This window comes from Pelodiscus sinensis, chromosome 1, assembly GCF_049634645.1.
Source record: "Pelodiscus sinensis isolate JC-2024 chromosome 1, ASM4963464v1, whole genome shotgun sequence".
Taxonomy (NCBI): domain Eukaryota; kingdom Metazoa; phylum Chordata; order Testudines; family Trionychidae; genus Pelodiscus; species Pelodiscus sinensis.
The window spans coordinates 323,412,383-323,433,823 of NC_134711.1; the positions used below are offsets into that span (position 1 = coordinate 323,412,383).

A 21,441-nucleotide genomic window follows, 5' to 3' on the forward strand; every position below is an offset into this window, starting at 1 on the left:
TGTAATCAGATTTTTATAATTTCAAAATGACATTAAAAGGGCCATCCAGAGCCATCCCTCAAAGCCGGCCAGAGTGCTTGGAGTGGGGCTTTTAAGAACTGTTATTCAAGATGCTCTGTTTCTTCCTACCTTCTGATTTCCAGAAGCTGGGAGTAGATGACAGGGGATGGAGCACTTCTTAGTTGTGTATTCTGTTTTTTTCTTTGAAGCACCTGGCACTGGCCACTGTCAGAAGATAGGATACTGGGCTTGAAGGACAATTGTTCTCATGCATTATGGCTGACTTAGAACAATGTTTCCTCAGATCCTGTCCCCTTTTACTCCTCCTCTCCTTACACTATATCGATGACATCTTTATGATCTGGACCCATGGCCAAGAAACACTGGACTTATTCCACAGAGACTTTACCAGCCTATATCCCACCATCAATCTCAGCCTGGACCATTCTACATGAGAGATCCATTTCCTGGACACCATAGTACAAATCACTAAATGGAAAATTAAAAATCACTCTCTACAGAAAATCCACTGACTGCTACACTTACCTACATGCCTCCAGCTTCCATCCAGGACACATCATATGATGCATTGTCTATAGTCAGGCCCTTAGGTACAACTGCATCTGCTCTAATCCCACTGACAGAGACCAGAAACTTCAAGATCTCTACTAAGCATTTGTAAATCTCTATTACACACTGGGGAAATAAAAAAACAAATTGAAAGAGCCAGACAAATACCCAGAAACCATCTACTTCAAGATAGACCCAAGAAAACCAACAATAGACCACCACTTGTCATTGCCTATAGCCCCCAACTTAAACACCTCCAGTGCATTATCACTAACCTACAACATATACTGGAACAAGATACTACACTCTGAGAGGCTCTGAGAGACAGACCCATAGTCTCTTAGGGTGTGTCTAGACTACATGCCTCCTTCGACGGAGGCATGTAGATTAGCCAGATCGGAAGAGGGAAATGAAGCCGCGATTAAAATAATCGCGGCTTCATTTAAATTTAAATGGCTGCCCCGATCTGCCGATCAGCTGTTTGTCGGCAGATCGGGGCAGTCTGGACGCGATGCGTCGACAAAGAAGCCTTTCTTCATCGGCACGAGGCTTACCTGTGCCGATGAAGAAAGGCTTCTTTGTCGGCGCATCGCGTCCGTCGAAGGAGGCATGTAGTCTAGACACACCCTGAGGGTATGTCTACACTAGAAAGTTAGTTCGAACTAACGGACGTTAGTTCGAACTAACTTTCCTATGCGCTACACTAGCGCTCCGTTAGTTCGAACTTAATTCGAACTAACGGAGCGCTTAGTTCGAACTAGGTAAACCTCATTTTACGAGGACTAACGCCTAGTTCGAACTAGCTAGTTCGAACTAAGGGCTGTGTAGCCCTTTAGTTCGAACTAGTGGGAGGCTAAGGCTTCCCAGGTTTCCCTGGTGGCCACTCTGGCCAACACCAGGGAAACTCTATTGCCCCCCTCCCGGCCCCGGAGCCCTTAAAGGGCCACGGGATGGCTACTCACTTTGTGCCAGTTGCAAGGCTGCCAGCACCCGTGCCTGCACAGCCTGCACCTGCCACAGGATGAGCCAGCCATCCGAGGGCTCCCAGCCCTCCACTGCTCCCCACGACCAGCCTGGCGGCTCCCGGGAGCCTGCCCGGGGGCGCAAAAGGCGGGCGCCCGCCTGGTCAAGTGCGGAGATCGTGGACCTCATCGAGGTTTGGGGGGAAGCCTCAAATGTCCACGATCTCCGCACTAGCCACCGGAACGCGGCCGTCTACGGACGCATGGCTGCCAGCCTGGCCGCCAGGGGCCACCAGCGCAGCCGGGAGCAGGTGCGCTGCAAGATTAAAGACTTGCGGCAGTCCTACTCCCGGGCCTGCCTGCCAGGGGCTGACCCGGAGGCCTGCCCCCACTTCCATGCCCTGGACCGCATCCTGGGGCCTCATGCCGTCCCTGCCCCCCGGGACGTGATTGACCCCGGGGCAGAGGGACCGCTCCTGGACACCGAGGAGGAGGAAGAGGGCTCTGAGAGCCAGGAGCCTGCCGCCAGCCTTCCCAGGACCCGGGACCCCCGAGGCACCCCACAGAGCCGCTCGCCTGCATCATCAGAGGCCGGGGAGGCGTCCACCTGTGAGTACCCTCGTGTTCCCCTTATGTGTACGGGGGGCTGGGGCGAGAGGGAGCCCCGGGACCGTGCGCCTGGGCCTTGCCCACTACGGAGCAGCAGCTGGGGATCCTGCAGGGGCCCTGGCCTTGCAGAGGGGAGCTGGGTTTCACACACCTGGGCCCCTGGGGTAATTGACCGCTGGTCTTCTTGCACCACAGCTGCAGCACCGGGGCCTGCAGGGCGCACCACCCCGCCTGCAGCAGCCGCCCGCGCCCGGGCAAGCAGGACAGCCAGGAACCAGGAGGACTACCAGAGGCGGCATCTCCGGTTCCTGGACCGACAGCTCCGTCTCCAGGACCACTGGGTCCAGGAGGACCTCAGGCTGCGCCAGAGGAGTCTGGAGGCCCTGGAGGAGCAGGGCCGTGCCCTGCGAGGCCACCTCCAGAGCCTGCTAGACCGCTTTCCATTTCCTCCTCCCCCTGCTCCCCCTCTTGCTCCCCCTCTTGCTCCCCCTGCTCCCCCTCTTGCTCCCCCTCTTGCTCCCCCTGCTCCCCCTCTTGCTCCCCCTCTTGCTCCCCCTGCTCCCCCTCTTGCTCCCCCTCTTGCTCCCCCTGCTCCCCCTGCTCCCCCTGCTCCTCCTGCTCCCCCTGCTCCTCCTGCTTCCGCTCCTGCTTCCGCTCCTGCTTCCTCCACACCCCCTGTCCTCTCTGCCCCCCCCTCCACAACCATTCCCCACCGACGCCCCCGGACCCGCAGTGTGGCGAGACGGGAGAGGCACCCAGACTCCCACCCCTGAGCTTTCCTTTCCCTTCCTCCCTTCCCTCCCCTCCCCTTCCAGCTCCCTCGTCCCAGGTTTCCCCCTCCCTTCTCCCACCTTCATTCCTCCCTCCCCCACCCCAGTTCTCTGAAATAAACAGACGTTTTTGTTGGAAAAACAGGTGTCTTTATTGTACAGTAGATAGGGAGGGGAAAGGGGAAGGGGGGGGGGTAGGGTGGAAGAAGGCCCCGGTGGGGCATGCAGGGAGAGGTCAGTCCTCCTCCTCCTCCACCTGGAAGCTGTCCCGCAGGGCTTCCCGGATCCGGATGGCCCCCCGCTGGGCTTCCCGGACGGCGGCGGTGCGGGGCTGACCGTAGTGTCCAGCCATGCGGTCAGCCTCAGCCATCCAGGCTGGCAAGAAAGCCTCCCCCTTCCGCTCACACAAATTGTGGAGCACACAACATGCCGCCACCACGGGAGGGATGTTGTGCTCGGCCAGGTCCAGACGGGTGAGGAGGCATCGAAAGCGGGCTTTCAGTCGCCCGAAGGCCCCCTCCACCACGATGCGGGCCCTGCTCAGCCTGTTATTGAAGGCCTGGCGGGAGGGATTGAGGTGCCCCGTGTAGGGCTTCATGAGCCAGGGCTGCAGTGGGTAGGCGGCATCCCCCACCAGGCAGACGGGCATGTCCACGTCCCCGACCCTGATGTGGCGGTCGGGGAAGAAGGTCCCGTCCTGCAGCCGCTGGCACACGGAGGAGTTCCGGTACACCCGGGCGTCGTGTGCTTTGCCGGACCAGCCCACATTTATGTCCGTCAACTGTCCCCGGTGGTCACACACGGCCTGCAGGATGACGGAGAAGTACCCCTTGCGGTTCACGTACCGGGACGCCTGGTGTTCCGGGGCACGGATGGGGATGTGCGTCCCGTCGATGGCCCCCCCGCAGTTGGGGAAGCCGAGGGCGCCGAATCCCCGGATGACGGCATCCGGGTCGGCGAGGCGGACCACCCTGCGGAGCAGCACCCGGTTGATGGCCTTGACCACCTGCGGAGAGAGACACAGCAAAGCGTCAATCAGTGGGGCGCCCGGGTGGCTGGGAGCATTCATGCCCTGGCAGTGCCCCGCGCCCCACTCCCGGAAGCAACCCCCCTGGCGGCGTGTAGTACGGCCGGGACAGCCCGACCCCTCCGGTGCGGGGCGCTTTCGCCTCCTCCCGCCCCCCCCTTTGTCCCTGGGGCGGCCCATCCCCTCCTCGCAGCCCCCCTCCCCCCCGGCTCGGTGGCCGACGAGCGCCGTACCTGCATGAGCACTGCTCCGACAGTGGATCTCCCCACGCCGAACTGGTTCCCGACGGATCGGTAGCTGTCCGGCGTGGAGAGCTTCCAGAGGGCGATGGCCACCCGCTTCTGGAGGGGGATGGCGGGCCTCATGCGAGTGTCCCTTCTTTGCAGGGCAGGGGCGAGCCACTCGCAGAGCTCCAGGAAGGTGTCCCTCCTCATCCTAAAGTTCTGGGTCCACTGTCGGTCGTCCCAGCGCTCCAGGACGATGCGGTCCCACCAGTCGCTGCTGGTGTCCAGACGCCAGATGCGGCGGGGCACGCCGGTGCCGGGGCGCCGCCGCGGCTCCTCCACGGCCCCCAGGGCGGCCAGGCGGAGAGGCAGGGGGCTGACGTTCCCCAGGTGGTGCCAGGCAGCCTCGAGCCATTGCTGGCAGGCTTGCAGTAGCAAGTCCAGAACGTGCACCAGAAGGTGCAGGGCGAGCCGTGGCTCCATGTTGCCACCTGCGGCAGTCCCCCCCGAAGGGAAGCACCGACACAGACGGGCACAGAGACCGACGCTTTGCTGTCCCTCGGCGAGGTTGGCAAGCAAGCAGGAAAAGCTGAGAACCGGCTGTCCAGGGGGGGTCCCTTTAAGCACGAGCCTCAGATAGCCTCAGACAGCAGCCACACAAAGCAACTGCTGACCTGATGCCCTGCCAGAACCGGTTTCAGCTGCCCTTAAATGCCCCCCTGCGTCCAATCAGTGTGGACGCGCTAGTTCGAACTAGCAAAACGCTAGTTCGAACTAGTTTTTAGTTCTAGATGCGCTAGTTCGAACTAGCTTAGTTCGAATTAACTAATTCGAACTAAGTTAGTTCGAACTAGCGCTGTAGTGTAGACGTACCCTAAGAGACTATGGGTCTGTCTCTCAGAGCCTCTCAGAGTGTAGTATCTTGTTCCAGTATATGTTGTAGGTTAGTGATAATGCACTGGAGGTGTTTAAGTTGGGGGCTATAGGCAATGACAAACAGCTGATCGGCAGATCGGGGCAGCCATTTAAATTTAAATGAAGCCGCGATTATTTTAATCGCGGCTTCATTTCCCTCTTCCGATCTGGCTAATCTACATGCCTCCGTCGAAGGAGGCATGTAGTCTAGACACACCCCTACAGACAACCACCTAACCTCAGGAAGATTCTTACCAACAGCCACAGGATATATCACATTAATACCAACCCTGCAACTTTCCCTTGCAACAAATCCCATTGCCACCTTTGTCTACATATTTACTCTGGAGTCACCATCACTGGACCTAACCTTGTCAGTTATACGATCAAGGACACATATTCCTGTTCATCCAGAAATATAATTTATGCCATCATGAGCCAACAGTGTCCTTCTGATATGTATATTGGACAGACTTCTCAGACACTTTGCCAAAGAATCAATGCCCACAAATCAGACATCAGATATCTTCACAGGGAAAAACCTGTCAGTTTGCATTTTAACCTACCTGGACATAGTCCTAAAGTCTCTTTGAAGTAAGATGCATGTAGTAAGGTCGTTAACACCAGATTACAGAGAGAAACTTCAGAACTTTCATCCATGCTTAAATTTGACACTTTACGAATGGAACTTAACAAAGATGCTAATGACCTTACACATAAAGACAGCTTCCCCACTTATCACCCCTGATTAGCCATTCATTGACTTATAAACAGCTATTCCCTCCCTTCCAACCTCTCTGTCCCTCTCCCCACCTTCTGTTCTAAATCTGATTTGTCAGTTTAATAATGTGTTCACTTTTTTCCTTGTATTCCTTTGGAATGTGTGGTCATGCCAATTCTCTTTCAGAATATGATCTGAGAAAGTGGGTCTGGCCCACGAAAGCCCATCACCTATTAAACCATCTTGCTAGTCTTTAAAGTGCTACATAGTTCTTCCTTTTGTTTTAGCCATTCTTATGAAACATTCTCTTTTTTCTCCTTTTTAAGCTACATGGATAGATTTAAGAACATTATTCATTATATATCCAGACTGAATGCTGAGTAACTGCATCATTGGGAAACAGATGTACTGCTAATTGTCATCAACATAGTACTTAAACCATCTCATTTTCTCTCCAGAGGCTTCATATATAAATAAGAACATAAGAAGAGCCATACTGGCTCATTCCAAAGTCTAATCTATCCCAGTATCCTGTCAACAGAGGCCAATGCCAGGTGTACTAGACGGAATGAACAGAACAGGTAATAATCAAATGATCCATCCCATCATTCATTCCCAGCTTCTGAGAAATTAAAGATAGGTACAACATTCCTGCCCAACCTGGTTAAATACATTGTTTGGAGTAAAAGGCTCTTAGAGTGAACAGAAATTTGTGAGAGGAGCAATTATATACAATAATAAGCCCAATATGTTATTTTAGCAACAAAGATCTTCAGAAAAACACACTACATTCACAATCCTACAATCTTTGACACTAATGAAATAATTCGTGTTGTTTCCTGACTTTGTGTTTTTCATTCTAGATGTATTCAACAATCAGTCCATGAACAACTGCAATGGCAGTTCTTCTGCTAAAGACTTTTATCTCACTGGATTTCCTGCACTTCAAGATTTCCAAATCCCTCTTTTCTTTGTATTTTTGTTATGTTATCTGATAATACTAATTGGTAATACCATTATTATAGCTGTAGTTGTGATTGATCAAACACTTCACAAACCCATGTACTTTTTCCTAACTAATCTCTCTGTGCTAGATATACTATTTACAACTACTACCATTCCCAAAATGTTGGCAATGTTTCTGGTCAATGCCAAAACTATTTCTTTTCACTTCTGCTTTCTGCAGATGTACTGTTTTCATGGTCTAACAGTGATTGAATCGCTATTTCTTGTAGTCATGTCTTATGATCGTTATGTAGCGATATGCACTCCTTTCCATTATCCTGTTAAAATGACAAAGAAAGCAAACATTCTACTGGCAGCATGTGCCTGGGTAACTCCATTGTCAATATCAATACCTATTACCTTCCAGGTCTCTCTGTTAACATTTGGTGAAAAAACCACAATTGATAATTGCTTTTGTGATCACTTGGCAGTTGTGCAGGCAGCATGTTCAGATTTCATCGCCACTTTTCAGTCTCTCATGGGGTTTTACTTTGCCATGACTGTTTCAGCTGTGCCTTTTATACTCGTCGCCCTGTCATATATTTGCATCATTATCTCCATATTAAAGATCAACTCTAACATAGGTCGCAGTAAGGCTTTTTCTACTTGCACTTCCCATTTGATTGTGGTTGGCACTTACTATTCATCCATCGCCATGGCATATGTTTCCTACAGAGCAGACCTGCCGATTGATATCCATATAATGGGTAATGTTGTTTTTGCTACTTTAACCCCCTTGTTAAATCCACTCGTTTACACTTTGCGAAACAAGAAAGTAAAATGTGCAGTAAAAAAGTTTGTTTTTCTAAAGCTCATTTCTCCTTCTAACAAAATGTAATCTGATGGGGAAAATTTAGCTCCAACGTAGTAGCTTCATGGTGAATCTATACATCACATCAACTCCTCTGTAGAGGGTTACGTGGAACTTAAATTGTTTGTCTTGCATAGGTTCTTCTGCCTTGGGGTGATTTTCATCGTACTGATGCTATCAGGTATTTCTGAAAATACAAAATTTCTGGTTGTTGAAAGGTACCAAAAGTATTTGGCTTAATATTCTGTAATTTGGTTTACAGTTGTTCTGTATGTAGGGCTATAAATGAAGTGAAAAGCTACAAGTGGAAACAATTTTCTCTTTATGGAAGACCAATCTAGGTGATGAAGTGAAATTATTCCTCCTTTTTTATGCACAATTACCTGGGAACCTATCCCAACGAAAGCATATTAAATGTGCAGTTGTGGTATATCTGGGCTAAATATTCCCCGCAATGTGCAATGTCATTTGAAACTGTTTACCATTAAAATAATGTAAAAGTTTACTTATGATTTTTTCCATGATGCAGTAGAAACAAATTAAAAGGTTGTTCATAAATTATTATAAAACATTTTATCAGACAAACATTGACACATAAAATACATTATATTAATTACCTTATATAGTCAGCTTCAATAAGAGCTACTTATTCCTAACAATTTACTATGTAATGAAAGGACTACTAGATCCAAAACTGGTGTGGAAATGTTGGAAAAGTTGAGGTACCCTGTTGCTGAAGAGCAGAAGTCTTCAGCAACAGGATGAAAAGAAGCTGCCCATGTAGCTGGCACTACCATCCCCACCAGAGGGGTTAGAGAAACTTAAAGAACTACAAGTATCAGAGGGGTAGCCGTGTTAGTCTGAATCTGCAAAAGCGACGAGGAGTCCTGTGGCACCTTATAGACTAACTGAAGTGTAGGAGCATAAGCTTTCATGGGCAAAGACCCACTTCATCAGATGCATCTGACGAAGTGGGTCTTTGCCCACGAAAGCTTATGCTCCTACACTTCAGTTAGTCTATAAGGTGCCACAGGACTCCTCGTCGCTTTTAAAGAACTACAGGGATTCAACTTCAAGAAGCTGGAGATTGGAGGTTCTTGAGCCTTCTGTAATGTAACCAGTCTCCTAACTGACCAGGCTTTTTACTAGGTAGAGAGAGTATTAACAATCCAGCTCAAGGGTGGGAGTCATAAGGGAGAACTGCAAGACATGGGACTAAACAGTGATTGGCTGAACAAAGAGGAAACTGAGGCAGCATTGTGCTAACAGCCTGCTCAGCTGCTAAAGGTTACCTGTGGCAGAAAATAGCCCTAGGCAGGAAGTATTTGTAGAGAAGAGATACAAACAACATCCAGGAGAACTATATTGATATGCTGGAGACTCAGTATAAGAACAATGAATCCAAACCGGGAGAAAGGAGGGACAGAAAAATGAGGAATTCTTGATGGTGTGGTGGAAAGAAAAGAGAGATGCATGATAAAAGGGGTGTTTGTGTGTGCATGTGTGTGTGTGTTAGAGAGCGAGAGAGACAGAGAGAGAGGGAGAAGATTAATCCAACTTAAATCAGTATGAGTCCAGTTTAGCTATTAAGTGGCATACACTTGAAAGTAGGAATAAGAGATCCTCCGGAAAAGGCTTTATTTTCCGGAGAATCACATCTAGACTGGCGCTTTTCTCCGGCTTATCTCCAAGCTGGAAAAAAGTGGCAGCCATGTTAATGCAAACTCTGTGGAGCAGTGTGGGGATGATTCAGGGTTTGCGTGACTGGAGCAGGGGCTTGAGCTGAGAAGTGCCATTATCACACTTGGGTAGGGTTCTGGGGTTAATGATGTTGCTTAGAGGTAAGGTAACTTACCAGCCAGCCTCGTGTCCCTGAGTAGCCGGTAGGAATAGGGCTGCTCTGTCTAGGACTGGGGCTCAGTTTGCCTGCAACCATCGGATGCTTCTTCTCCAGCTGGGCTGAAGAGCAAACAGAGCAGAGTGAGAAGAAGGGCTCATTGAGAGTCTGTTGCAGATTAGATAAGGGACAGCTGGAGGTTCACTGGAGACAGCACAGAGGAGTTGTAGGGCCCCTAAGACAATGCAGCAGAAAGGAAGGGAAATCAAAGGAATGATTTGTGACTGGTAAGTGGGAGTCCACTCAAGAGGGTTTGTGTGATGGGTCAGCACAGAGAAGGGAGGGAGTGGCACCTGATAAGGGGAAAATTGGGTTGCAGAGAAGGGGGAAAGAATTAGGTTCTACCTGTGATGGGGGGCTGACCGTTTGGTAGTACTCAGTATCAAGTATGGCAGAGCAGGGTGGGAGTACAGTCTTGCCCATTCTGTGTGCAAGGTTGGCACCTGGAGGTTGAAACTGAGAAGTATTGGAATCAATAGTTGGGAGTGAGCAGGAAAGTACAGTCTGCCAAAAAGGAGTAGGAGGGAGAGCAAAGCATATATGGGAAAGTAGGAGGCCAGCTGAGAGAGAGAATATTGTGTGGGTTAGAAATGGAAGTGATTGTGCACTCATTGCCTGACTTTGAAATTTGGAGAACAGTGCAGAACAAGGGCATTTTCATCAGATCTCCTGCCATCATTTCCCCCAGCCTGCCAGCCCTCCCTGAGGCCCCTCTCCACCACCAGTTCTGTTTCTGGCCCTTGGCTCTTGACTTCAGCTGGCTTTGTTGCTGGCTCTGTCTGGGCTTGATGGACATGGCCCCCACCCTGCTCGGGGGTTCCTGGCCATGCCACTAGACCTCCTTCCCCTTGGCTTTCTGGTCCAGGAACATCTGTGGGATGTTGCTGGACCAGAGAGTCCCCGTTTAGGGAGGTGCAATCCAGGGAAGAATTCTTGTGAATCGGATCCAGACTGCAGGTTCATATTTCCCACCCCGTTCTAGATATTTGGTTCCCCTTCTGCTAAAATGGACACCATCCAAACTGCACAACTCTCCATCACTGTGCTCCTAGATATGAGATGATTTGCCCACTGAAACTACCAGTATCTCAGTTGCCCATCAAACTTTCCTGTCAATTAATTTTGACAGTGTACAGTGAAGGACAGACCTATCTTCATTGGATGTCCACCATTGCTGGGATATTGCCACTTCTCTAGGCTATCTTTCTATGCTTTTAGTGGTCTTTTCTCTTCACTTGTACCCAATAAAATCCCTCGTATTGAGGTTTGGGCTCCACTCATGGCACTTGCTTAGTTATGAGGCATCAATCTACTACTGGAAGTATTTAACTCTTTTTACCAATCTCTGTCCAGTATAATAAGGATTCTCATCTCTGTGCACCCTCCTGAGACAATTTAATATGTTGACACTCTGAGTGATTATCTCCCAAGGAAATAATGGTGGTGGGAGAGAACGGGGGCCATATTGGGAGTTAAGGGACAGGAGGATCCCACAGTCCTGGAATCAGGAAGAAAAGGGGCCCTAGTACATGGGTTGGAGGCAAACAGAGACATACCATGGGTTCAAGATGGACATGAGGCATATAGAGAGCATTTGGAATGAGGGAGTGGGATGCAGCCCGAACCCCTGATAGGGTGTGCACATGAGGAACTCTGCCATTGAGAAGAAAGGTGAGGTGATTATGTAACCCATGTATCTAATAGGGAGATATCTCTTTAAGAGACCCGAGGAGGGGTAAGAGTGAGTTGTGCCTGGGTCATTGTTGCTAGGTGGATTTAGCACTCCACACCCAGAAGCTTGTGCAGTTGGGTGTGGTAGTTTGAGGCCTGCTCCAATAGGTTCTCTGTCTGTGGCTGGGGTAAGCTGCTCTGAACAAGCAGGCAGAACAGCTGCTTCTGTAAAAGCCTGGTGTCCTGTGTGAGCTGCGGAATGCAGAGCCAGTAGCAGAAAGTAAGCTGCTGCCCCTCACTGAAGCACTCTGCAGCAGGTAGTGATGGTGTTAACCCTTTACCAGCAAACATGGCCATGTCAATTACAGCAAGGGGTAAATGGGAGGAAAAATTAACTTCTGGTTTAATTGTATGGTTTGGATGTTGTTTTGACATCAACCACACTTTTCTGGTTAACTCTGTCAGCTAGTGTGATTCTTCAGCTTCTCTTTACCTGTGGTAATGGGGAAAGAGTAATTTCTATTTTGTTTTTCTCAGTCTTTTTCTTGTAACAGAGTGATTAGGCTGTATACCTGTGACTAGTTAAACAGTTAGCTGATCCTTATTTTTGTTGTAACTGTGAAGATGATTTCTGTGGGTTATAAAATAGATGCGTTATGTTGTAAAAATAGATTATTTGTTTCTTCCTCATAAGATTTGATAAATTGATTTAATTACATTCATTGATTTAGTTCCTTGTTGGGACTTAAATGTGGGGAGACTGACACTGTGGAATCCTTGCTGAAAATCCTTAGAGACACCGAGAGCGAAGCCGCAGCAGCGGCGGGTTCCCGCGCTTCTGAGGCTTTGCTCGGGCAAAGCCTCAGAAGCGCGGGAACCCGCCGCTGCTGCGGCTTCGCTCCCGGTGCCCCTAGTCTGCTGGGGACCATCTCCAGCAGACCAGGGGCACCGGGAGCAGCTTTTCTCGCCCCGGAGGTCGAGGTGGCGGATCGCTGCCTGTGAGCTCCGGGGCGAGAAAGCCCCGTTCGTAAGTGCGGATCCGACATAAGTCAGATCCGCGTAAGTCGGTGATTGCCTGTACTGGACTGTCCAGTTCAAAACCGGACACCTGGCAACCATAGCAATGGCACACCCTTATGACGGTTTCTCATACTGCACACTGTGAATATCAATTACTTTGGTTTCATTTTCTTGACTGTGCAAATGTTCAATAGCTTCAGAGGGTAGCTGAGTTAGTTTGTAACAGGAAAAACTTAAGGTGCCACTACACTATTTGTTGTTTAAGGACTAACAAAACATGTAGATGGTATCATGAGCTTTCGTGGGCACAACCCACTTCTTCAGATGACAGGAGTGTAGGAAGTCCAGATCCAAGTTTCTTGAAACTTGCCAGGCACTAGTCTGTGAGGGGAGCCAGTTTAAAACCAGCTCCCCTTGTGGCTCAGTTGCCTGTTGCTCCACGCTGTTTCCTTTGATACAGAATCAGCAGTGGAGGATGGCAGCATCCTGTGTCCATGGGGGAGGGGGTCTGAGCTCCTGGACCCAGTGCAAGCCAGGACTGAGCCGGGCTGCATGCCCACCTGGCTCCTAATACGCTTTAAATGCAGAGCTGCAGCTGAGGTAGGTCCTGAACCCTGCACAAGCCAGGACTGAGAAGGGCTGCTGGCCAGCCCGCTAAAAAAATTTACTGGCAGGGGCAGGGGGAAAATGTGATCTCATGGGGAAAAAATCAGCTCTAACACACTAGGTTATTCATGAAACTATAATCACATCAACTCCTCTATAAAGGGTTTTCATGGCTTTTGTTTGTATGGGTTCCTCTGCCTTGGGGTGACTTTCATCCTATTGATATCAAATATTTTTCAAAATACCAACTTTCCCTCTACTTGTTGAAAGAGCCAAAAAAGGATTGGGCTTAACATTTTGCAATTTGGTTTACAGTTTTCCTATACATAGAGCTAGGATTGAAGCCAGAATCTGAACTGTACATGCATTGCAACATCGACTTTAAGTGGAAATAGTTTTTATTTTTCCAAATGGCAGCCCAGCCTAAGAGATGAAGTGAAATTATTCCTCCCTTCTCGTTCACATTTACCTGGAAACCTGACCCCACTAAACTGTATTAAAGGTGCAGTTGTGGCATAGCTGGGCTAGGTTGTCCCCGTAATGTGCAATATAATTTGAAAGTGTTTACTATTAAAATAATTTAGAAGTCTATTGATTTTTATCCATGATGCAGTGAATAGAAATTAAAAGGTTGCTCTTAAAACGTTTTATTGGATTGAAGTCTTGACACACATTATGCATAATTGTAATTAACTTTTATATTCAGCTGCAATAAAAGCCGTCTATTCATTAACATCCTGCTTAGTAATAAAAGCATTTTAACTCCAAAGCTTCCAGAAATATACACTAAATAAAAGTAAAGTTGAAACACAACTCTTAATCTTTTTCCTTCTACATTCCACCAAGTTGAACTGAGCATTATTGTATTGACTCAAAATAAGAGATACTTTCATATCGGTTATTCTCTTTACAGATAAACCCATCAAAATCTGGTGTAATTATGAAGTGTAGAATCTGTTATAATACAATATATTGTAGATTTCATAATTAGGGAATTAAAAAAATCTGAGAAACCTGAAATTCAATACAAGTAGCATAATGAAGTATCACCTTTATGCAATAGAAAGTACCATTAGCTTTCTTATTTTATCACACTGTACAGTTGCAAGATTTCTGCATGTGAAGGAGTTCTTCTTGGAGCCAAGGTCAGGGAACTAGCTCTCGTCCCATCTGGAATTCCTTTCCCACCAATATTTTGCTCTATGGCCCCTCTTTTCATGACTTGGGATACTGCTTCTTTGTTACTTGTCCATCCAGACATACAGTAAAACTCCCATTGGTCCGGCATCTGACGGTCCGGCACTCCTGATGGTCCGGCACCATCAGGAACCCAGAAGTGCTCCGCAGCCGGACCATTGGAGCTGCTCTGCCTCCAGCTTCCCCTATTCAGCCGCTGCTAAAACTGACCAGCGGCTGAATCGGGGAAGCCGGAGGCAGAGCAGCTGGGGCGCTGCAGGGTAGGTCCCCTAGCGCTGCCTCTGGGGGCTGCGGGACCAACCCGGCAGCACCCCAGGCGTCCCCGATTCAGCCGCTGCTGAAATTGACCAGCGGCGTATTCCGGGAAGCCCGGGGCAGAGCTGCTGTGCCTCAGGCTTCCTGGAGTCAGCTCTTGGTCAATTTCAGCAGCGGCTGACTTGGGGACGCTTCGGGCAGAGCAGCTGGGGTGCTGCTGGGTTGGTCCCTAACCGCTGCTCCTCGGAGCTACTGGATCAACCCGGCAGCACCCCAGCTGCGCTGCCCCAGGCGTCCCCAAGTCAGCTGCTGCTGAAATTGACCAAGAGCTGACTCCAGGAAGCCCGGGGCAGAGCAGCTCTGCTTCGGGCTTCCTGGAGTCAGCTGCTGATCAGTATCAGCAACGTCTGACTTGGGGACGCCTGAGGCAGAGCAGCTGGGGTGCTGCCGGGTTGATTTAGTAGTGCCAAGGAGCGGCGCTACGGGACCAACCCAGCAGCACCCCAGCTGCTCTGCCCCAGGCGTCCCCAAGAGCAGCTGGGGTGCTGCCTGGTTGATCTCGCAGCGCCAAGGATCGGCGTTACCCTGACCAACCCGGCAGCACTCCAGCTGCTCTGCCCTAGGCGTCTCCGATTCAGCCGCTGCTGGTCAGTTTCAGCAGCGGCTGAATCAGGGACACTTGGGGCAGAGCCGGACTATCGGAAGGGGGGGCTATGATGGGTCTGGGGTGGCACCCCCCCCACCCAGACCCCTCATAGCTCCCCCTTCCGATAGTCCGTCATATCTGATAATCCGGCACCCCCTGGGTCCCAAAGGTGCCGGATTATTGGAAGTTTACTGTATATTGTCCTCATTTCTGGTGTCACAGAGTTCCATCACACATGCTGATGCTTCCTGTATGTTGTTTCAGGCAGTCTTGCATTCCAGCTACAGGTCCTGGACCACTTTCTTGGTTTCTGGTAGTGAGACATGGGTCTGCCTAGTGCTCCAGATTCCAGCACATGGAACCTATCATCCAGGTCAGTTAGGTCTCAGTTGCTGTTCCCCTGGGCTCTTTCGTACCCTACCTCCTCATCTCTTTGCTTAACTTTGCATGTGAAAAAGTGGCTCTTAACCACAAAAGTTTATGCCCAAGTAAATCTGTTAGTCTTTAAGGTGCCACAGGACATTGTTGGGCATAAGCTTTCAAAGGTAAACAACACCAATTTTTAAAAATTTTCCCTCATAGGTAATATTTTCTAAACTTTTTACTGCTTTGGGGTTTTTTTGGTTATTCTCCTTTGGTCTCCAATTTGTCCACTTTTTTCTTGGAAAGTGGTCTTCATAACCAGACACACTATTCCAGATGAAGTCTTATCTGGGTGAGTGGAATATATTTCTGAGGAATTGCTTTTTACCCATGAAAGTTTATGCCCAAGTAAATCTGTTATTCTTTCAGGTGCCACAGGACTCCTCTTTTTAAAAAAAATCAACTATGGAAGAGCAGATGTAGTTACTAATTTATGTAGCATTAAAGATGATATTGTTGAGGGTATGGATTGATCTTCATATTTTTCCATGATTTACTCCTCGTCAGAGTGAGGTTCCTGCTCCATCTCTGTCTCTGAGGGTGGCAGACCAGGTGCCCACTTATCCAAAAGCCCCAGGGCAATTCACTTGCATAGTAGTATAAATCAAAGTGGTTGTTTAATACATAAGAGTGCATTTGATGTTTAAAATTCTGGGTCCAGTATTGCTTATTAACTGTTGGCTGTCATGATTTGTGGCTTATACATCCTGTCACAGCCCATGTATGGTGAAAGAGGAACAGGGCCTATCTGGAGTCCTTAGGGGCACTGAATAAAGAGGAAGGGGTGAAGCTCATGGAGTGGGACCTGCCAGGAGGGGTATTTCAGGAGATGTCAGAGCGGTGGTGGAGTCAAATGGGAGTGTGGGGTAAGTGGGGAAGATGATGAGACTTGCCATGATAGTGGTAGAGCAGGGAGAGTGGAACACGACTGGCTGACTCCCACAAGACTCCCCCTCAGTCAGGGAGGTAGTAGTAACAGAGGCTACCAAGGTGTGTTTGGGGGGATCTAGACTTCTAGCACGAGGCAAGTGGGACATAGTGGATTCAGGCATGGTGTGGGAGGGAGGGTGTTGAGACGATGAAATAGTGGGGATAGGAGAGGGTGACAGTTGGGGCTGAGCCTGTGGCAGTTGGAAGGGAGAGGGTCGGGGCTGATACTGAGGCAGTTGGGGCAGGCACTGAGGCAGTTGAAAGGGCAGACGCAGGGCTGGCACAGAGGCAGTGGGAGCAGAGGGGGCAGGACTGGCACTGAGGCAGTGGGAATAGAGGGGGTGAGGCTGGCACAGAGGCAGTTGGTGGGGCGGGGGCAGGGTAGGCACTGAGGCAGTGGGACCAGAGGGGGTGGGACTGGCACTGAGGCAGTGGGAGCAGAGGGGGTGGGACTGGCACTGAGGCAGTGGGAATAGGGGGAGTGGGACTGGCACAGGCAGTTGGTGGGGGCGGGGGCGGGGTTGGCACAGAGGCAGTGGGACCAGAGGGGGTGGGACTGGCACTGAGGCAGTGGGAATAGGGGGAGTGGGACTGGCACAGGCAGTTGGTGGGGCGGGGCAGGGTAAGCACAGAGGCAGTGGGACCAGAGGGGGTGGGACTGGCACTGAGGCAGTGGGAATAGGGGGAGTGGGACTGGCACAGGCAGTTGGTGGGGGCGGGGGCGGGGTTGGCACAGAGGCAGTGGGACCAGAGGGGGTGGGACTGGCACTGAGGCAGTGGGAATAGGGGGAGTGGGACTGGCACAGGCAGTTGGTGGGGGCGGGGGCGGGGTTGGCACAGAGGCAGTGGGACCAGAGGGGGTGGGACTGGCACTGAGGCAGTGGGAATAGGGGGAGTGGGACTGGCACAGGCAGTTGGTGGGGCGGGGCAGGGTTGGCACAGAGGCAGTGGAAGCAGAGGGGGTGGGACTGGCACTGAGGCAGTTGAGCTGAGGGCTCCAGGCTGGCATTAGGGCAATAAAGCAGAAGGGGCAAGCAGGCAGTGTCCCTGTTCTTGTTGCTCATGTTTGGCTGGTGTCTGTGAGGAGCCCTGGGGATGGGGCTACATTCCTGGGCCCTGTTCCTGCTCCTCCTCCTCCTCAGCCCAGGTGAGGTGGAGAGTGAGTTGAGTAGAGATGCCAGAATGGGGAGGTGTTCAGGGTCATGCTTGAAAGGCAGAGGCCATTCAAGGAAGGGAGGGAATCAGACATCAGAGAGGTTTTGTGAGGAAAACTGGCCAGGATAGGGAGGAGTAGCAGGACTGGGGCATGATGAAGAGAACAGGCATCAGTGCTGGATCTAAGGGTGGGAGATAAGGGGCCATGGCTCTCCAATTTTATAAAGGTACAGGTATCTTTGGGAACACAGCAGGCGGTAAACAGTCTACTGATCAGTTTTATCATAAGAATTATATTGTGGCATTTACCTACAGCACAAATCTTGGGGAGACATGGAGCTGTACAATTCCGATTGGAAACTCAAGGGAGAGAGATCCTGCTGATGTAGGAATATGATGGGGGAGGCGAGGAAATCATGGTGATGGAAAATGATAGAAGGGGTTTAATGAAGAAATTTGCTTGGGTTTGGCTTGGGAAAGAGAACCCGAGGAGGAGTGATGCTACTGGTTTTCTCTGTGTCTAATCTTATCAAGGGGATTACAAATATTACTGAATTAAGATGAAGACTTCATTCCTGTTCTCCCCTTCCCCTCCCCCCCGGAATTGTTTCTTCTTGGCAAATTGTCCAGTGTCTTATATATCAAAATATTTGCAGTGTCAGAATGTAGAGAGGCATGTATCCCAGTAACTATAAATGTATATTCCATTGAATTTATTTTTTCTCTTTTTAGGCTTTACTGAGACTTTAAAATTCCTCTACTCTGAAGTTATAGTGCCAAGAAAGCTAGAACCAAGAGATGGCATAGACACAAAGGTGGTATTACTTTCTAAGAAAGTTAGAATTGCTATGTTAACTCCATTAATCCAGACATTTAGTAGCTGTTAGTACTAGCTGCTTCAGCAAAAGGGGTAAGCACCTCTTCTGAAGCACAAGCATCGATTATCCTTAATATAGTCTTTGCTTGCCTGCACAATTTCACATGAAATTTTTAGAGTGGAACTCAGTGTGCCTAAGTAGGATTTATTATTTGATTGTTGGTAAAACATATACAGGCAGTCCCCGAGTTACGCGGATTTGACTTACATCGGATCCACAGTTAAGAATGGGGCTTTTCTCGCCCTGGAGCACTGGAGCGGCGGGACGCCCAGATGCGCTGCAGTCCCGCCGCCCCCATCCTCCGGGGCGAGAAAAGCTGCTCCACGTCTCCCTGGTCTGCTGGGGGGGAAGTCCCCCCCAGCAGACCAGGGAGATTCGGAGCAAAGCCGCGGAGCACGCCCTCAGTGTGACAGAGATGGAGCAAAGCCATGGAGGACGCAGGAGGTCCCGCCACCCACGTCTCCCTGGTCTGCTGGGGTGGGGGGTGCAGCTAGTGCCCTCCCCCCCCCAGAAGACCAGGCTTTTCTTGCCTACGCCTGGGGTAGAGCAGCTGGGCGCTGCCGGGTTGGTCCCGCAGCGCCGCTCCTCGGCGCTACTGTACCAACCCGGCAGCACCCCAGCTGCTCTGCCCCAGGCATCCTGATTCAGCCACTGCTGGTCAGTTTCAGCAGTGGCTGAATCAGGACGCCTGGGGCAGAGCAGCTGGGGTGCTGCCGGGTTGGTACAGTAGCGCCAAGGAGCGGTGCTGTTGGACCAACCCGGCAGCGCCCAGCTGCTCTGCCCCAGGCGTCCCCAAGTCAGTCGCTGCTGAAACTGACCAGGGGCTGACTACAGGAAGCCCGAGGCAGAGTTGCTCTGCCCCAGGCTTCCTGGAATCAGCCGCTGATCAGTTTCAGCAGCAGCTGACTTGGGGACACCTGGGTTTCTTAAGTTGAATCGGTATGTAAGTCAGAACTGGCGTCCAGATTCAGCCGCTGTTGAAACTGATCAGTTTCAGCAGCAGCTGACGCCAGTTCCGACTTACATACAGATTCAACTTAAGAACAAACCTACAGTCCCTATCTTGTACGTAACCCGGGGACTGCCTGTAGCATGTTATTCATTGCAAGACTTTAATGAATTAAGATGGTACTTATATGCCTTCCATTAACAAGGGATATAGACACTACACAATTCTTAAAATGTTTGTCCTCACTGCCATAGCACTCCTGTAAAGTAGGGAAGTACCCAATTTGAAAGACTAGTCATTCCATGATAAGACTGTTTTTGTCTAACTTCTGGTAGGTGAAAATAGCCCATCGTCAGGAATGATTTAGAACCCCTGAGAAATAATTCTAGCATTCTGATTTAGGTAGTCTGTCTTAAACTCCTCATATAGTATGAGCATTGGAAGTTCATGTTGTACATCCTTTGAATTTTTTTTTTTTTTGTATACGAGAGATAAAATTTGACTTATGTTATCAATTTAGGGATTTTTTATCTCTTTTCCTATTTGAAATGTTCCACAACACTTTTATGGGCTCCAACTGGTATAAGAGTCTAGAAGAATGCAAGTTTATGATCCAAATTTTAACCAAGTGAGGCAAGTACTTGGTTACAGGGAGAATGTAAAGCAAGACACACAAAAAGCCAAAATGAACTGAACACTATAAACTGAATTTCAACCTTCTGTATTCATTTTGACTCCTGGGGAACAACTTCATCTTAAGTTTTGACCTGGAATTGCAACTTTGTCATGTGGCTGAATGCCACAATAGAGCCCTTATGATTAAACTGCAACCAGTAGATGTCATATTTTTAAACACACCAAATATAAAGAATGCCTGTATCATGGAACACTATAAACAAGCATGGTGTTTTCATTCTAAAATTTGGGTTTCCCTGACAGGCAGTCTCAAAAAATGAGTGGCACATGTGGAATTCAATCATGCTCTACAGTTAACAAACTAGCTATGAGATTGAGACACTTTCTTTCTGTGCTGCACATATGCTATGAAAGAATAAAACACAATAACTATTAAAAGATATTATCCTACAGGACAATGTGCAGTTCTGAGAATCTGTAAAAAAGAAGTTGCAGAAAAATTCAGACAGTAAAAGCATCAACTGTTGGATTTGACTCTACCCATTATTCCAGAATCATTATTCAGCCTCCATCGGTGTGCTGTGGCAATAGTGTTTAGTGTCTACTTTCCTAGGCTCTATGGTAGTTGGAAAATTCTCCTATTTCCCATTTTAACTGACACCAATTGAGCTCCACCCATTTTAGCAATTCTAGGAAGCCTAATGTAAACATCACTCCCAGAGCCACAGCCATTTTTCACTGTAGGACAGAACTTGTTCTGGGCAGGTTTCACTGATATGGTGTTAAATACTGTTGGAACCATTGGAGGCTAGTTTATATTATGAATCCTGATACTGCTCATGGTGATGCAGCTGGACCAGTACTGGCAACTTTATTTAACAAACCACTACTGTAGAGAGTGTTTTGATAAAAAGGAGAAAAAACCCTCTAAACATAATCTGAGGAAATGTAGTAAATATAATGTTCAGAAAATGGAATTCTCTGTGGGTTTTGATTAATCAAAGTTTTAGAATACTACTGAATAATACTTCTTTTGAATGCTGTAGGACAAGGTGTCTTATCTAATCCAAGTTGAAGAAAAGTTCCATATTGTTCACCTACTACAGAAGAAGTAAGTGTCTGTTTTCTTTCGAACCTTTCATCTGCCCCCCCACCTTTTTTTTTTTTTTTGAGAAGTAGATGTATATGTGGTTTTACAACCAAGTATGAAGACAAAAGCTCCTCCACAGAAGCTGTCAATCTAGATAGGAAGAAATAACAGAAGTAGTAAAACATTAGCAGATAAGATGCAAAGGAAAAGGACCTGAGTTAGACCACTAATGATTAGGGAGGGACAAGCTACCTTTTATTATTATGTTGATTTTTACATTCTTTCAAACCAATCCACATGAAGCTCTACACCATGTAACCTTATGCCATTGAAGAATATTTCAGAAAGTTTTGAGAGATGCTAACAAGAAAATATGTGTTAACTATATGAGAATTCAGAACAGTAGGCTCTTCCTGGATGTGGTCTCAGCCAGGGGCATGGGTACCTAGAGGGAACTGCCAGCTGTGCAGAACA

At 48.9% G+C, this 21,441-nt stretch overlaps 3 protein-coding genes across 3 annotated transcripts in view; all 3 read left to right on the forward strand.

Moving 5' to 3' along the window:
- The first annotated feature begins 1,539 nt into the window (after positions 1 to 1,539).
- On the forward strand, positions 1,540 to 6,136 carry LOC142827123 (uncharacterized). Its single transcript, XM_075921010.1, has 3 exons — positions 1,540 to 2,141; positions 2,337 to 2,722; positions 6,125 to 6,136. The coding sequence occupies exons 1-3, from the start codon at positions 1,592 to 1,594 to the stop codon at positions 6,134 to 6,136; spliced, it is 948 nt and encodes a 315-aa protein (XP_075777125.1). The 5' UTR covers positions 1,540 to 1,591.
- Positions 6,137 to 6,681: 545 nt separating this feature from the next.
- LOC102463655 (olfactory receptor 2AT4-like) lies at positions 6,682 to 7,686 on the forward strand. The gene has a single exon (XM_006127536.2). It carries the CDS (start codon positions 6,682 to 6,684, stop codon positions 7,639 to 7,641), a length of 960 nt encoding a protein of 319 aa, XP_006127598.2. The 3' UTR covers positions 7,642 to 7,686.
- Positions 7,687 to 17,042: 9,356 nt separating this feature from the next.
- Positions 17,043 to 21,441, forward strand: part of LOC112546503 (disintegrin and metalloproteinase domain-containing protein 20-like) — a 148,924-nt gene continuing 144,525 nt past the window's right edge. Inside the window, exons 1-3 of the mRNA XM_025186935.2 lie at positions 17,043 to 17,406; positions 18,147 to 18,229; positions 20,924 to 20,988. Of these exons, the coding sequence (XP_025042720.2) occupies positions 17,355 to 17,406; positions 18,147 to 18,229; positions 20,924 to 20,988 (200 nt within the window). The 5' untranslated portion in view covers positions 17,043 to 17,354. The remainder of the gene's footprint in view (positions 17,407 to 18,146; positions 18,230 to 20,923; positions 20,989 to 21,441) is intronic.